The following is an 18,535-nucleotide window of genomic DNA, read 5'->3' on the forward strand; positions in this document are numbered from 1 at the left end:
TAAACCACTCATCATCAACCGTTTCTCTCCCAAACTTGTTTCTCCCACTCCTGTTTCCGGCTCCTCGGACATCTTCTCCGTAAAGGAGATACTGGCCTCCAAGAAGGTCAGAGGGAAAACTTTTTTTTTGGTCGATTGGGAGGGTTGTGGTCCTGAAGAGAGATCCTGGGAACCTGAGGACAATATCCTAGACAAAAGTCTGCTCCTCAGGTTCTCAGGCTCTAAGAAGAGGGGGAGACCCAAGGGGGGGGGTACTGTTACGCCGAGCGCTCCGGGTCCCCGCTCCTCCCCGGAGCGCTCGCTACACTCTCGCTACTGCAGCGCTCCGGTCAGATCCACTGACCCGGTGCGCTGCGATACCGCCTCCAGCCGGGATGCGATTCGCGATGCGGGTGGCGCCCGCTCGCGATGCGCACCCCGGCTCCCGTACCTGACTCGCTCTCCGTCGGTCCTGTCCCGGCGCGCGCGGCCCCGCTCCCTAGGGCGCGCGCGCCGGGTCTCTGCGATTTAAAGGGCCACTGCGCCGCTGATTGGCGCAAGTGGTTCTAATTAGTATGTTCACCTGTGCACTCCCTATTTATACCTCACTTCCCCTGCACTCCCTCGCCGGATCTTGTTGCCATTGTGCCAGTGAAAGCGTTTCCTTGTGTGTTCCTAGCCTGTGTTCCAGACCTCCTGCCGTTGCCCCTGACTACGATCCTTGCTGCCTGCCCCGACCTTCTGCTACGTCCGACCTTGCTTCTGTCTACTCCCTTGTACCGCGCCTATCTTCAGCAGTCAGAGAGGTTGAGCCGTTGCTAGTGGATACGACCTGGTCACTACCGCCGCAGCAAGACCATCCCGCTTTGCGGCGGGCTCTGGTGAAAACCAGTAGTGACTTAGAACCGGTCCACTAGCACGGTCCACGCCAATCCCTCTCTGGCACAGAGGATCCACCTCCTGCCAGCCGGCATCGTGACAGTGTGCGGTGCGCCCGTCCGTCAGCAACCCCCCCTTCACCAGCACTGCGCCCGGCCTCCGCTCCCACGCCTGCGCCGGCCTGACGTCACACCGCATGGCCGCGCAGGAGGACGTCAGTTACGTCACTCGCAGGGCGCCCGGTGAGAAGGAGTGCTGCGCTGGATGGGTGAGTGTGTGTGTCTGTCTCTCTGTCTGTCTCTATCTATGTTTGTGTGTGTGTGATTGTGTGTGTGTGTGACTGTGTGTATGTGACTGTGTGTGTGTATGTGACTGTGTGTGTGTATGTGACTCTGTGTGTGTGTGACTGTGTGACTCTGTATGTGTGTGTGACTGTGTGTTTGTGTGACTCTCTGAGTGTGTGTGTGACTGTGTGTGTGTGTGTGTGTGTGTGTGTATGTGGTTTTTTTTTGTGTGTGTGGGGGGGGGGGGGGGTTGAACCAGCGATCTAATGTGGGGAGACTTTGACCCATTGTGGGGAACCTGCAAGGGAACCTGCGGCCTAATGTGGGGAAACTACTATCAAATGTGCGGAGTCTATGCTACCTAATGTGGGGAGTCTATGCTACCTAATGTGGGGAATCTGTGCTACCAAATGTGGGGAGTCTATGCTACCTTATGTGGGGAATCTGTGCTACCTAATGTGGGGAAACTGCTACCTAATGTGGGGAATCTGTGCTATCTAATGTGGGGAAATTGCTACCTAATGTGGGGAATCTGTGCTACCTAATGTGGGGATATTGCTACCTAATGTGGAGTAACTGGTACCTACCTAATGTGGGGGAACTGGTACCAAATGTGGGGAATCTATGCTGCCTAATGTGGGGAAAAGATGCTACCTAATGTGGGGAAACTGCTACCTACCTAATGTGGGGAAACTGCTACCTACCTAATGCTCCCCCCCTGGCAGTAGCACCCTCATCATCCACCAGCAACACCCCCCCCCCCCAGCAGCACCTCCATCAGCAGATCCTGATGGTGGATGATGGCGGTGCTCCTGCCAGGAGGATGATCCTGCCGATGGATGATGGGGGTGATACTGCCAGGGGGGATGGCCAGTAGCACCCTCATCATCCTCCAGCAACACCCCCCCAGTAGTAGCACCCCCATCATCCACTAGCAACACCACCAATACCCCCCTCCCGTGGTAATAGCATCAGCTAACGGATGTTGAGGGGTGTAACTGCGGTTGTGGTATTATATTCAGAGGGTGCACTGTATGGCAACGTTATATTCAGAGGTTATATTCAGTTTGTGGTAGTATTATTAGAGATGAGCGAACTTACAGTAAATTCGATTCGTCACGAACTTCTCGGCTCGGCAGTTGATGACTTATCCTGCGTAAATTAGTTCAGCCTTCAGGTGCTCCGGTGGGCTGGAAAAGGTGGATACATTCCTAGGAAAGAGTCTCCTAGGACTGTATCCACCTTTTCCAGCCCACGAGTGCACCTGAAAGCTGAACTAATTTATACAGGAAAAGGTATAAACTGCCGAGCCGAGAAGTTTGTGACGAGTTGAATTTACTGTAGTTCGCTCCTCTCTAAGTATTATATTCAGAGGGCGCAGTGGGTGGTAGTATTATATTCAGAGGGTACAGTATGTGGCGGTATTATATTCAGGGGTACAGTATGTGGCAGATTTATATTCAGGGGTACAGTATGTGGCAGATTTATATTCAGAGGGCGCAGTTTGTGGTAGTATTATATTCAGAGGGCGCAGTGGGTGGTAGTATTATATTCAGAGGGTACAGTATGTGGTAGTATTATATTCAGTGCGTACAGTATGTGGCGGTATTATATTCAGGGGTACAGTATGTGGCAGATTTATATTCAGGGGTACAGTATGTGGCAGATTTATATTCAGAGGGTACAGTATGTGGCAGATTTATGTTCAGAGGGCACAGTGTGTGGTAGTATTATATTCAGAGGGCGCAGTGGGTGGTAGTATTATATTCAGTGGGTACAGTGTGTGGCGGTATTATATTCAGGGGTACAGTATGTGGCAGATTTATATTCAGAGTGTACAGTATGTGTTGGTATTATATTCAGAATGTACAGTGTGTGGTAGTATTATATTTAGTGGGTATGGTGTAGGGAAGGTTTATAATCAAAGAGTATAGTGTATAGTAGTATTATATTTAGAGGATACAGTGTCTGACAGGTTTATAATAATAATTGTTTTCATATAGAGGATGAGAATGCGCTGACATAGTGAGGAGTCATCTGGGCGTCACTTTCTGACGAGAGAGAAGTTTTAGCTGGAACAAGTCCTGGTGGTATGTACCATCTGAATTAGATAAGGAAAGACTATAGAGAAGACGTCACCTGTAGTCACTGATATCATTGTGTATTCTCCTCACTATGTCCTATCAGAGCTGTAGTCACTGATACCATTGTGTATTCTCCTCACTATAGAGAAGACGTCACCTGTAGTCACTGATATCATTGTACATTCTCCTCACTATGTCCTATCAGAGCTGTAGTCGCTTGTCAGTTCTACAGTTAGGTCAGTGAAACTACAACTCCCAGCATAACCTCACCACTACTCAAAGGGGTACTCTACTGGAAAACATTTTTTTTTATCAACTGGTGCTACAAAGTTAACCAGATTTGTAAATTACTTCTATTTAAAAATCTTAATACTTCCAGTACTTATTAGCTGCTGTATAAGCGATTCACAGGAAGTTATTTTCTTTTTTAATTTCTTTTCTGTCTGACAACAGTGCTCTGTGCTGACACCTCTGTCCATGTCAAGAACTGTCCATAGTAGGAGCAAATCCCCATAGCAAACCTATCCTGCTCTGGACAGTTCCTAACATGGACAGAGGTGTCAGCAAATAGCACTGTGGTCAGACTGGAAAAAACTACACAACTTCCTGTGGAGCATACACCAGCTTATAAGTACTGTAAGTATTAATATTTTAAATAGAAGTAATTTAAAAATCTGTTTAACTTTCTGGCACCAGTTGATATAAAAGTAAATGTTTTCCAGTGGAGTATCCCTTTAAGTAATTCTGGGAGCTGTATATTTAAATGGTGAAAACTTCTTTAACACTTTCCCATTCTGTGGCCACTGGTATATCTGATTATTATTCTGGAATTTCTCACAATGGGCTACACCAGTGGTGTCTGTCACAACAGGCTAAAACTTACTGGGGGAGGGGGGAGGTATGGGGGTGACACCATTTTCTACCGCACCGGGTGACACCAACCCTAGCAACGTCACTGATCCCATGCAAATGCCCACTTGGCCAAGCATGTGTTGATAATGGAAAGAGGGGAGGTAAGCTGCTGCTATACTCTTTGGTGCTAACTTATCTCCCCAAAAGACAATAGAGTCATGAAGTTAAAATCAAAAATGTCTAATTCTTCTCTACCTTGACATAACCTCTAGTGGAAGTGTAGATGGCCCTCATCCACAGGTTAAAAGGTCAGCCAGTTCCATCAGTATTGGCAGGTTTGGCACACATATATCTAATGTGTATGGTTAAATGTATACTTGTATGATCCTGGACAATGAGGATTCGTGCAAACTTGTGCCCAAACAGTCCAAAGTTCACCCCATATTAGAGATGCTGGGTCTCACAGCAGTTTATCAGTCAGAATGTGGCAGTCAACTTTCTGGTTAACACTGAAAGAAGAGATCTGATGGCTTACTATGAAGCCCAGTATCACAAATCTAAGCTCCCGGAACGAAGGTGCAGGAGGAGTCATAAGGGACCCAAGCACAGAAGCCTTTGCCGGCAGAGGACTGTAACTTTTAACCTCTAATAAAAATAATACAAGGATACATCACATATTGAAAACACACTTAAAATAGATCTTCTGGAAATTTCCTTTTAAGATTATAGCAACATTTAAAACCACCTGGGACTTGACAAATCTGCAGAACTGCAACTTTGGGCTTGCTGATTCCACTGTAGCAAGAAGTTATCATGGAATCAGTAAGCGCTATCTTCCAACAAAACATTCTGTACTTTCAGAAGACCATCAGTGGTGTAACTCCTGGCTCTGCGGTAAAGACAGAATAGTGATTTGGTCGTTGCAGCTTAACTCACAATAATCAATCATGGCGGGCTGCAAGGGAATAAAGTCAATGCAGTTTGTCTATTGTTCTTCAGAAAATTACCCCTAGGTAGCGTAAATAAAACAGGAACTACATCACTCTTCCTGCAGATCTTTAGTACACTGTGTGCAGGGCATATGATTTGAAAAAAAAAAAAAAAGAGAACATGTTACACGCTAAAGATACAACCTCATCTTTGGTTCTAATTAGACCATTTTCCTTATAAAACATTGGCATGATTGTAAAATATATACAAAGGAATCTCTCCTAAAAGGGATATCATCTGTAGACAAATGTTTTGCAGTTCTTGTTCTTTGTCAGTACAGAGAAGGCTGCTGGTTGGCAAGGTGAGGGACCTCAGATCTGAGGGGTAGTGTGCCTCCTTAAAGGGGTACTCCGGCACTAAGACATCTTATCCCCTATCCAAAGGAGATAAGAGGGGATAAAATGCCTGATCGCGGGGGTCCCGCAGCAGCACCCCATTAGAATCAGTCCCAGGAGCGTGTTTGCTCCGGGTCTGATTACTCGCGATCACGGGGACGGAGCATTGTGACGTCACGGCTCTGCCCCCGTGTGACGACACGCTCCGTCCCCTCAATGCAAGCCTATGAGAGGGGGCGTGAGGCCGGAAGAAGTGCTCATTAGCACGTAACCACCAGTCGTTGCCTCTGAGCCCCCGTCCAAGCCCAGTTGCCTCCAGGATGCCTCCTTTTCAGTAGCGGCGGACTGCAGTGAGTGCAGGATTAATTTCTTTTGTGTTATTTACCTGCTACCGTCTTCTATCCATGCACCACCTTGCCACCCCATTTATCGTTTTTAGTAGCGCCTTTCTCTTATGGAAGCGTCCTCCAGGTGGCTGATTAATTTATCCAGGCACATACTTGAACGGTGCCTCCTATTTTCACTTTTCTACAGTTACGCAGTGTAATAATTAAGAGTGTATATGAATAGACTATATAAATATACTATATAAATACATTTTTCGTTTTATTGCCTTTGAAATATATGGCATTAATATTTGTTATTTATATGAACTATCCCTTTTTATTTATATTAATTTTAGATAGAATACAATTGTATATTAGTTTTTAAATATGTTTATAAACTGTTGACAATCCTGAGTTATATGTACTATCGATAATGACAGTGTTTTTTGCATATATTTATTGGACATCAGATTGGCTGTGTGTACGCAGCCTTGTTTATAAGAAAGGTTAATCCCGGTGTGGTTACACGCTGTACTGAGTCAAAGCAATTAGCATAAGTTGTGCAGTTCTCGTCTTCCAGGAATACCATGAGTGACATAACCTTTTTACTTCTGTGTATTGTGTGTGTATAAGCTTGTGTTTTTTACCATTTGATCATACACCTGATGAAGGGGCTACTCTAGTTCAGAAATGCGTTGTTTTTTTGTGCTTAAATAAACTACTGCTGGATGACTAAGATCTTGTCTTCAATGCCACATCAGGTGCAGCACCACTATAATTTTTTTTTCACTTTCTAATATACTGTATATATTTTTAATTTTTTTATTTTATAACAAGATTACAAAGATTTAACTAGTTGTACAGGTATGACATAAAATGTACAATTAAACTCCCACCCAATCCACCCCAAGGGAACAGAAAACAGAAAAAAAAGGGGGAACCCTTTTCACAATTAAGCCCAAATTTTAGGAAATTCTGTATTTTTCCTTTTAGATTCTGTTGCTAATAACTTTTCATAGTTGCGTACCTTGTTTAACAGAACACCACTACAATTTTGAGCCATATTGCTTCCTTGTTGATTATTGGGATATATGGATATTGGAATAAGGGATCCCTCACTCAGAACTCTGAGTGAGAACTGAAAGATGTAGGAAGAGTAACACGCTCTTGGAGACCCAGCCATTCTATGCCCTGCATTTAAATAATAGATAGCCATTGCAGGGGAGATGCGAGGCCACATGGCTTGAATAAGCTTACCAGCCCTATTTAAAATGGGCTATCAATATGACACAATCTTTTAAGTGTATTTCTTTACTTTAGACATACGACTCTGATTCCGTTTGCACATATTGCTATATATATATTCTCTTATTTATTTTCTTGTATATTTTCTAATGATTATTATAATGCAGTCATTCTTTGTGGTTCCCTTCTACAGAAATAAAGTCATTTTTGGCTATCAATAATAATATTAATGCATATCTATTTATAAATATTTTGTACATATATTCTGTTTAACTTTTTTTCTGTTGAAGGCATCTACAATTGTACTATGTTTTAGAACTACTTGCTGCACAGCCGCATGACAGTATTCGCTATTGATCCAAAGAATGTTTTATAGATATTATTTCTTATATTTCTTAGGACTGTCATGCGTCTGTTTAACAAATTGCATGTTTTCTTTGTTACATTTATAATTGTTTTTATCAATAAATATTATTAATTCATTTTGATATTTTATGTATGTGTTCATATTTGTATATAAGGTAAAAACGCTGTAGCGTTCTTTGTAAACGGAGTCGGGAGAAGAGGTTCAGCAGGAGTTAATCCATCCTTCTCACCTGATGCTGCATCTCGTTATCTCCCACTCCGTATATAAGTATCCTTAGAGTTTAGAGTAATTATTGTATGACTAAGGCCAGCACCTGGCCGAAATACGTATTTGATCTGCATTTGAGCTGGATTCCGTTCTATTTTTTCATTTCTTTACTTTGAAATGTAAAATTGCAACACCGAAGGCCACATGTAACAAATCGGTTTTTACAAGCCATCTTTTATACATCACTTTTTAGCAACAATTTAAATCCAATTTTTTTTATATTTTAGCAGCATACATTGTCATAAGGTAGTGGTGCAGATTGGAAAGAGTGTGGGTGTTCTTGTCAGAAACACTGTATGGCAAAGTAAACTTAAATGAAGATAGGAAGTAGGTTTCTAAGGGAGAATCTGCTGGATTTTTCTCATTCTTAGTCATTTTCAGGAGAGTGCATTGTGCAACTGCCAAAAATTGAATTGTGTAAAAACTGTTTAAAAGTACAGCTACATGTAAGGCTGGGTTCACATATGTCCGGCATAGTTTCCCTCCAGCGTTCACCAAAGGGAAACTGATGCTAGAAATTATTCCCTTCATTTGAAAGGGACAGTTGCCAATCATCGAGCGTCTCAATTTTGACGCCGGATGGTTGGAAACACCATACGGCATAGGACAGGGGGAACGAAGCTTGCTGCCGGATGCCCTACAACGGATGACAACTGATGCACATTGTCATCAGTTATGGTATCAGTTGCGTCGAGATCTAGGCTGAGTTCACATGCCGGACATATGTGAACCTGGCCTACATAAAGTTACATACATCTGTATATGTTTTTATGTATACATATCAGAGATATAAGCTAAATGTGCACACTAACATGATGTGCTTACCTTCTATGTTGGTTAAAATAGCAGGTGAAGGGTTGGAATCCAATTTCCTTGTTCCAAAACCTTTCCCATTGTAGAACATTTTCAGAATTTTTCTGGTTTTCTCGCTCACACGGAGGAATATAGGAACACTGTTGGGATAAAATGTATACATATTTTACTGAAGCAGAAGTGATAGATTCTTTAATGTGATACTATAAATAATATAAATCACAAAACTTTGCATTAAAAAAGAATTAAATAATGTTAAAGAAAACCACACAGATAAAAAAAAAAATTTATACTAAAGAATATAGTAGCATATGAAAAAAAAAATATCTTGGCCATAGTTCACCAGCATCATTAATGGCAGATTGCTCGCTGACATTCCAGAGAAGAGTTTCCCATTCAGCTTGCCTCCAGCTGATGCAAAACTACAACTCCAAGCATACCCTGACAGCCAAAGGCTGCCAAGGCATGCTGGGAGTTGTAGTTTTGCAACAACTGGAGGCACACTTGCTTGGAGACACTGTTCTAGAGTGTGTTCTAGAGAGTATGGTGGGATGTCAGAGTCACTCAAATGTCTGATATTAAAGCCAAAAATAAATTGGACAGGTTGGATATCACCAGTCTAGTTCTATCGCCCTTTCCAGATAAGTGGTGCCAGGGATATCTAGCAGATTCTTACCCTCATTGAGATTAACATGTTAGTACAGCAAGTATCTTTGTTCAACCTAAGTAACTATTTTCAGTTAAGCAGGGCATGTCTGACAATGGCAGACTGGCGGTGGTTAATGCCATTCAGCCAGCTTCAATGAGATTTCTGATGAATCATTTTATAATAGTAAAAGAACAAAAACTCAACTCAAAAAATCACCTAACATTTTAAGCCATTTCTAATAGCATGAGGAGCTGCACTTTCTATACTGTAATATTGTTACCAGGCTGGCATTTCCAGTACAGTATATCCTTATAAAAGAATCCAACAAACTGCTTATTTTTATATGTGTTTCAAGCAACCAGTAAAAAATACTTTAACCCCTTAAGGACTCAGGGTTTTTAAGTTTTTGCACTTTCGTTTTTTCCTGGTTACCTTTTAAAAATCATAACGCTTTTAATTTTTCACCTAAAAATCCATATTATGGCTTATTTTTTGCGTCACCAATTCTACTTTGTAATGACATTAGTCATTTTACCCAAAAATTCACAGCGAAACGGAAAAAAAAATAATTGTGCGACAAAATCGAAGAAAAAAACGCAATTTTGTAACTTTTGGGGGCTACCGTTTCTACGCAGTGCATATTTCGGTAAAAATGACACCTTATCATTATTCTGTAGGTCCATACGGTTAAAATGATACCCTACTTATATAGGTTGGATATTGTCGTACTTCTGGAAAAAATCATAACTACATGCAGGAAAATGTATACGTTTAAAAATGTCATCTTCTGACCCCTATAACTTTTTATTTTTCCACGTACAGGGCGGTATGAGGGCTCATTTTTTGCTACGTGATCTGAAGTTTTTATCGCTATGATTTTTGTTTTGATCGGACCTTTTGATCACTTTTTATTCATTTTTTAATGGTATAAAAAGTGACCAAAAATATGCTTTTTAAACCGCACATTGACCGTGCGGTTTAATTAATGATATATTTTTATAGTTCGGACATTTACGCACGCGGCGATACCACAAATGTTTATTTTTATTTTTTTTATTTACACTGTTATTTTTTTATGGGAAGTGATTCAAACTTGTATTAGGGAAGGGGTTAAATGACCTTTATTAACACTTTTGTTTTACTTTTTTTTTTGCAGTGTTATAGGTCCCATAACACTGCACACACTGATCTCTCATGCTGATCACTGGCGTGTATTAACACGCCTGTGATCAGTGTTATCGGTGCTTGACTGCTCCTGCCTGGATCTCAGGCACGGAGCAGTCATTCGTCGATCGGACACCGAGGAGGCAGACACCGGTGTCCTGTAAGCTGTTCGGGACGCCGCGATTTCACCGCGACGGTCCCGAACAGCCCGACTGAGCAGCCGGGATACTTTCACTTTCACTTCAGACGCGGCGGTCAGCTTTGATCGCCGTGTCTGAAGGGTTAATACAGGGCATACCGCGATCGGTGATGTCCTGTATTAGCCACAGGTCCCGGCCGTTGATAGCTGCCGGGACCGACCCGATTTGACGCGGGGACACCGCGTGACGCCACGGCATATCGCGGGAGCCGGCGGAGGACGTAAATATACGTCCTGCGTCGTTAAGGAGTTAAAGGGGTACTCCGGTGGAAAACTTTTTTTTTCTTTTCTGCTGAATACTACAGAGGAAATCATTTTCTTTTTGGAACACAGAGCTCTCTGCTGACATTATGACCACAGTGCTCTCTGCTGACATCTCTGTCCATTTTACGAACTGTCCAGAGCAGCATATGTTTTCTATGGGGATTTTCTCCTACTCTGGACAGTTCCTAAAATGGACAGAGATGTCAGCAGAGAGCACTGTGGTCATGATGTCAGCAGAGAGCTCTGTGTTCCACAAAGAAAAGCATTTCCACTGTAGTATTCAGCAGCTAATATGTACTGGAAGGATTAAGATTTTTTAAATAGAAGTAATTTACAAATCTGTTTAACCCGATAACGACCATGGACGTCTATACTCGTCCAATGGCCGTTACCGGGGTATGACGCGGGCTCCCGACTCGAGCCCGCATCATACCGGCCAGCCCCCAGCTGATTCCTGTAGCTGGGGGCCGGCGTTAATAGCCGACATGCGGCGATCGCCGTGGCCAGCTATTAACCCTTTAGATCGCCGCTGTCAAAGTTGACAGCGGCGTCTAAAGGTGCCTGTATACAGTCCCTGGTGGTCCAGTGGGGTGGATCGCTCCCCCGCAGCGCGATCGCGGGGGAGCGATCCACTGCTGAGGTAGCCTGAGGGCTTACCTCTCCTCCTGTGTCGGCTCCGGCTCTCTGAATGATAAAGCCTGGCAGGACCAGGCTTTATCAATCGAGCGCAGAGCACACAGATGAATGGGATTGTATGCAATCCCATTCATCTGTATGAGGAATCAAATGATTCCTCCTAAAAGTCCCCTAAGGGGACTAAAAGTGTAAAAAAAAAGTTTAAAAAAAGTTTAAAAACACACACATTAACCCCTTCTTTATTAAAAGTTTAAATCACCCCCCTTTTCCCAAATTCCATATTAAAAATATGTAACCATAATAAAAATAAACATATGTAGTATCGTCGCGTGCGTAAATGTCTGAACTATAAAAATATATCATTAATTAAACTGCACGGTCAATGGCGTACACGCAAAAAAATTCCAAAGTCCAAAATAGCGTATTTTTGGTCACTTTTCATACCATAAAAAAGGAATAAAAAGCGATCAAGAAGTCCAATCAAAATAGAAATGGTACCGATTAAAACTTCAGATCACGGCGCAAAAAATGAGCCCTCAAACCGCCCTGTACGTGGAAAAATAAAAAAGTTATAGGGGTCAGAAAAGGACAATTTTAAATGTATAAATTTTCCTGCATGTAGTTATGATTTTTTCCAGAAGTGCGACAAAATCAAACCTATATAAGTAGGGTATCATTTTAATCGTATGGACCTACAGAATAAAGATAAAGTGTAATTTTTACCGAAAAATGTACTGCCTAGAAACAGAAGCCCCCAAAATTTACAAAATGGTGTTTTTTCTTCAATTTTGTCGCACAATGATTTTTTTTTTCCGTTTCGCCATAAATGTTTGTGTAAAATGACTCATGTCATTTCAAAGTAGAATTGGTGGCGCAAAAAATAAGCCCTCATATGTATTTTTAGGTGCAAAATTGAAAGGGTTATGATTTTTAAAAGGTGAGGAGGAAAAAACGAAAGTGTAAAAACAGAAAAATGCTTGGTCCTTAAGGGGTTAACTTTCTGGCACCAGTTATAAAAAAAAAAAAAAAAAGTTTTCCACCGGAGTACCCCTTTAATATAAATAATTAATTTGCAAGGGAATAAACTTGTTTCAAAACTACAAACCATAAATATTTAAAGAGTACCCGTCACCAAACTAAACTTTTAATATATTGTTCCCTATGTAATTATAAGACACTTTCCTATTTTCTTGCTGTTAAAATCCTCAAACTTTATACGTTTTTAATGTAATGGAAAAAACGCCCACTAGGTAGCTCTGTCCTGTTCTCTGATGCAAATCAGGTAGTGAGTGCGGGGCATGGCGGGGCACAGCTCTTGCAGGCTTCAATAACGTCGCACCTGCAGAGGAGCACCCACTTTCTCCTGCCGGGAGCTCACACAATGTGAGCAAGGTGAAAGGTATGATAAAGAGCTTTTTAAAGCAGGAGGGGTGGAGGGGTGTTAGGAGTTGTTAAGCAGGATACAGATTTGTTATAAGGCCAATTGTCTTCCATAGAACTTCCAGCAAATCCTCCCTTCTTTAGCAGTGCACAAGTCTCAGGCTATGAAGTTGCCAGCAGATTTAAACACGTATCCTGCTGCCGGACAGCCATCAGAGTTGCGCGTTAAATAATAATGTACAATAATGTACTTCATCTCAACTCTATGATATCATTCCGACCACACAGTCACCTTTACCTCAAAAACATTTCTCAAATTCAGTCATTCCACAACTTTAACTCAACTAAACTATTATCGCGTGCCCTTATCATCTCTTGCTTGGATTACAGCAACATCCTCCTCTGTGGCCTTCCACTAAACACTCTTGCTCCATTCTTATCCATCCTCAACTCCCCTACCGGTCTAATCCACCTGTCACCTCGCTTCTCTTCTGCCTCGCCCCTCTGCCAATCCCTACACTGGCTACCCGCTGTTCAACAAATTATTTCCGGAGCTTCAAAGTGTGGTAAGCACTAGGACCAAGCAGACATTGCTGTTCCCATAAATGGTAATGAGCAGATTCCGCCTAAAGAATGGACAAGATCATTCTTTTGGCAGCAGAATTTTAGCGGTGGATTATCCACTGGCTGTCCTGGCATGCTTGAAGTTTTAGTTTTGCAACAGCTGGAGGCATACCGGTTGGCAAACACTGCTCTATAGACTTCTGAACAAGGATAATGTCCTAGGCATTAGACCATAAAGAGTGGCAGCCGTGTTGGTAATTTTCCTTGTCTACAGAATTTTAATTAAAGTAATTTGAAGTCTCATAACTAAAATGTTATGAAACTAAACGTATATGCAATGCTTTACATTCTGCAATGTAAGCTCATTTGCCTCATTTCTCATTAGCTCTAAGTTGAAATACTAAGGCTATGTTCACATAACCTATTTTGAAATTCAATGATACACGTAAATGCAATAAAAAACTCTCATGTTCAACCTTTATTTGTGGCTACCTGGAACATTTTTATGTATGTTTTGGCATGTTCTGCACTTCTCCAGGCACCTATCACTTTTTATGCAAAATGTTGTCTTTGCTTGCAACTATAAAGTATTATAATAACAATAATAATATTTATCTATTGTGGGGGATGATGGCTGTGAGCACCTGGTGATGGACATTAGCCGCAAGCTGTTACCTAGGAGGTAGGGAACCCAGCCATGGAAAAGAAGTGGCTGGCTCTGGACCTTGGACCTTAGGAAGCCCCTCCGAAACGCGTAGTCCTTATGTATTACCACTTTTTATGATATTAATAAAAAGTTTGATACAAGCTACTCCTGACTCCCGTGTCATCACGCCACTGGTGTTAGTGCTCACAGTGCCGAAGTCGGTTTTTGCTGGAAGAACAAAGGAACCCATGGCAGGATTCCCGTCCTCCACATCTGTATCCCTAGATTATCTACCGTCCTCAACGGGACCAACGGCCAGCTGCTTACGACAGACCTGCTAAAAGAACCTGTTAAAAGTGCTTCACAGTGTTGGGCCTGCACTGTGCAACCTGAAAAGGTGAGCAGATTCCCTACCTACAATCCTAAACTCCCGGTAATCCCGGATAATCGGCACTATATAACGCCATCTCTGTCTCCCCCCTTTTTTCTTTCCTTATCCTATGGCTCTGGCCTGGGCACTCAAAAAGTTTTACATATACTTGTATGGGTAGTCCTTCATGGTGCTTACCGACCACAACCCTCTTGTATGGTTTGATCGTGTTTAAGGGGACAATGGCTGACTCCTAAGATGGAGCCTTGACCTGCAACTCTATGACTTCTGGATTCACTACCGATCAGAAAAGCAGAACAGGAACACCAGTGGCCTGTCACTGGATCGTGAGGTATGTAACCAATCCGTTAGAATTTGACAGTCACTTTAGACATGGAGAGAGCACTGTTATGGGCTGCAGGAATCCTTGAGCCATATGAACTATTCAAGCTCCCACCATCCTCCACTGGCGACAGAAGTTTTATAAGGGCAATGGGAATGTCTGTGTTCTATGCAGAGAATGAAACTGGACACTGTGGAAATTGCCGTGCCATTTAACTATGCAGTTCTGCCAAAATAAAGTCAGTCTTCCTTTTTAGTTGGCTTGAACTGGGTATCTGAGTCTCTTTGGGAAGGAAGCCTAGGGAGCAGACGCCCTTCTGGATGTCTGGATCGTAAGGTGCTGGGTCTAAACAGAGTTTCCCAGTCAGGGTATAAGGGGTTTGTTACAACTGTTTACAAGCGCCACAAAACACATAAATATGTGCATCAAAGGGCTACTCTGGCATTTAATAACTTATTTCCTATTCACACATTCTTTATGGGGGCATTGGAGATACACAAGTAATGCACTCATGTATCTCCGATGCTCCCATAGAGAATGCATGGAGCTTGTGTCAGCCCCGTCACTCCATGCAGCTGGGAGATTTGGGGCCCTGTTTTGGACATTGCGGGGAACCCAGAAGTCAGACCACAGCGATCAGACACTTATTCCCTATCCTGTGGATTTAAGTTTTAAAACGTTAGAATATTCCTTTGGTGTGCACTATTCTATACAAACAAAGAATTCAGGGCGTAAAAATGACACATGAACTGTACAGAATTTTACCATTGAATTTAAGGTAATTAAATGGGGGGAAAAAGCAAGAACGTAAAATAGAAGTATTGTAAGAGGTAATGCGGTTGTTTTACGCCCCAAATACTCGAAAGAAGGCATGTTTATCCGCAACCAGCTGTTTCACAAGGGTAAAACTGTGTTGAAATGAATAACAAGTTTCTTTATGGGCATAACTTATAACTTGTTACTATGAAAATAAACTGGACTAGCTGTATTGAGGGGTGAAATACATTAATTCTGTTGACTATCACATTAATAGTCCTTGTAAAAGAAAATAAGTATGCCAATACCATGCAAAAGGAGCTAAAAATATCTACAGCTTTGGGATCCTGAAATAAGAAGCTTACTTACATTAAAAGGTAGAGAAAATGACTTCTTATATGTATCAAACTTGTATGTGAGAATGAAAAAAACCACCATAAAATCCATACAACAGAGTAAGGCTCTGCATTTAGCAGCATTCTCTCCTACTGGTACACATGTCAAATTTATCCATATGCCCCCATTTAACTGACAGTGTCCTTCTGGCCTCCATTGAGCCAGCATACTTCCATATACATCGCTGTACAAAATGTAACAAAACGCATTGGAACGATGCATGCAAATGTGATCTCTTGTCTTACTAAAGATAACAAAATGGCATGAGAATTACATATTTATTGGGGTGATGTTATTCATTACATAGTGATAAACTAACAATATAAGAAAAAAGATCATAACCCAAGATCAGCAGGGATACCGATAATAACTTGTCTACCAACCTAGACCACCAGGGATGTAGATATTAAAGGGAAATTCACAGGCTGTTCACCTGTAGTAAACCTAATACACTGGGTTATAGTGCAGGTGGCCAGGAGTAAAATAAGGTATTACTTACTTAAATTGGTCTCCGCTTTTTTCCAGATATGGCCCCCTTTGCTTAGAATGCTAATGAGGTTTAGTGTGGAATGAAGGCGGATGCCGTCTTGCCAAGCTTTCTGCCTCCATTCTGTATGCTGCGCTATGCCCGCCCATCTATGCACACCCATTATTCTTCATTCTCACGCTGTAATGACTAGGACGTGGGAGTGAAGAATAATGAATATGCAGAAGTTAGGCGGGCACCGCTCAGCATACAAAATGGAGGCAGGGAAGCTCTGCAAGCCGCCTACCGCCTCAACTGCACACTAAACCTTATTAGCAGTCTAGCAATGGGGGCCAAGTTATACATCATTTTACTCCTGTTCACCCACACTATAACCCACATCCAGGGATGTAGATATTAAACTCTCTACTTTCCAAGACTCCAAGGGATGAAGATAACTGTTCTTCTTACTGTTTAATATCTATAACTTCTGTCACTCAGAAGTAGTACAGGGAATGAGAACCATACAAAAAAGCTTAATGATGCAAAAATATTCCATCTACAGAACACAGAACTGATGGCACCTGGGAATACTATACGGACGGAGGACTGCCGCCATCATGATCCATCAATACAGACATCACATGGTTTATGTTTACAGAAGTGGTATTGTCACTTGTCAATAGAACTAAAACAGCCCCTCCCACTTAAAGGGGTACTCCGCCCCTAGACATCTTATCCCCTATCCAAAGGATAGGGGATAAGATGTCAGATCGCCGCGGTCCCGCTGCTGGGGAGCCCCGGGATCCCCGCTGCGGCACTGCGCTATCATTACAGCCCAGAGCGAGTTCGCTCTGCACGTAATGACGGGCAATACAGGGGCCGGAGCATCGTTACATCACGGCCCGCCCCTTTCAATACAAGTCTATGGGAGGGGGCGTGGCGGTCGTCACGCCCCCTGCCATAGACTTGCATTAAGGGGACGGGCTGTGATGTCACGAGGGGCGGAGCCATGACGTCACGCTGCTCAGTCCCTTGTATCGCCCGTCATTACACACAGAGCGAACTCGCTCTGTGCTGTAATGATAGCGGGGTGCTGCAGTGGGGATCCCGGGGCTCCCCAGCAGCGGGACCGCGGCGATCTGACATCTTATCCCCTATCCTTTGGGTAGGGGATAAGATGTCTAGCGGCAGAGTACCCCTTTAAGGAAAGGCCGATTTAGTTCCTATTCAGCCACATCTTTTACTGTCCCTATACAATCTAAGCCAATTAGAAAGAACACACCTTCACCTGTAGCTCCTGTGGCCCCTATTATACGAGATGGGGCCACTCCTGGTGACTATAGGCTTGTCACCCAGCTTTCCACAGACCCTGCTTACAGTCTAGGAGGAAAAAGGGGTGACACATGACATGAAAAATGATTGATTTGTATAATGGTCCAGCCTAAAAAAAAAACATAAGGCAATACACATAGGGGTGTATGAGCTAGTAAACGGTATCTGTGTCTGTTGTAGGCCTGTCTCAAAAAGGTTCTCAACACATAGAAAACTGTAAACTGTAAATGTAAATAAATAAACGGTAGGAAAGACAGCATGAAAGACAAAAGGGAACGGTTTTCTTAAGGCCAAAAAGTGAAGCATACTGAGTAAGGGTTGGTGACCTGCAAATCCTGTCGAATCAATAGGAAGTACTGTAGCAACCAATAGATTTTGTTATCATTCCACACTTTAGCAACAGTGCTTTCTGTCAAGTGTAAATGCACAAACCAGTTTGTTCTTATGGGGGTCAAAACTTAAAGTTAGAAGACAGATAGCAGATTAGGCTAAAGTAGACCAAGTTTCCCGGGGATTATCCAACATAAGGTGACTTTAATAATTAAGTGTCATAAAGGAATGGAGATGCTTACCAAGGATCTGTGCTTGTGTTGGCAATAATTGGCTGTGTCCTGTGTCCCCCATCGCACTGTTGACTACTTCCTATTCCTGTGGCCTCCCTCAGACTACAATCGTCAGGATCCTTTGTTTCAAGTTAGGAGGTGACATAATTCCCTCCCACAACCTGTGGATCTGTGTGATGATGAATGATCGCACATATGTGCCGGTAACATCATCAGGGGGATAGCTTCACACAAAACAGAAAGCAGCCAAGGCCCCTTCAGTATCTGACTTGTGATGTATTGTCTCGGGCCGCACAGCAAGCTGGGAACGGTCTGAGACAACACTAATTTTGTAGGTTGCAAACAATGAGCTTCTGGGGAAAAGAAAGACAAAGAAATTTGAT

General features: G+C 42.6%; 1 protein-coding gene across 1 annotated transcript in view; it reads right to left on the reverse strand.

Moving 5' to 3' along the window:
• Positions 1-18,535, reverse strand: part of KCNMB4 (potassium calcium-activated channel subfamily M regulatory beta subunit 4) — a 101,382-nt gene that overhangs the window by 55,544 nt on the left and 27,303 nt on the right. The window contains exon 2 of the mRNA XM_056574131.1: positions 8,434-8,561. Within this exon, the coding sequence (XP_056430106.1) occupies positions 8,434-8,561 (128 nt within the window). The remainder of the gene's footprint in view (positions 1-8,433; positions 8,562-18,535) is intronic.

This window comes from Hyla sarda, chromosome 4 (assembly GCF_029499605.1).
Source record: "Hyla sarda isolate aHylSar1 chromosome 4, aHylSar1.hap1, whole genome shotgun sequence".
Lineage (NCBI taxonomy): Eukaryota > Metazoa > Chordata > Amphibia > Anura > Hylidae > Hyla > Hyla sarda.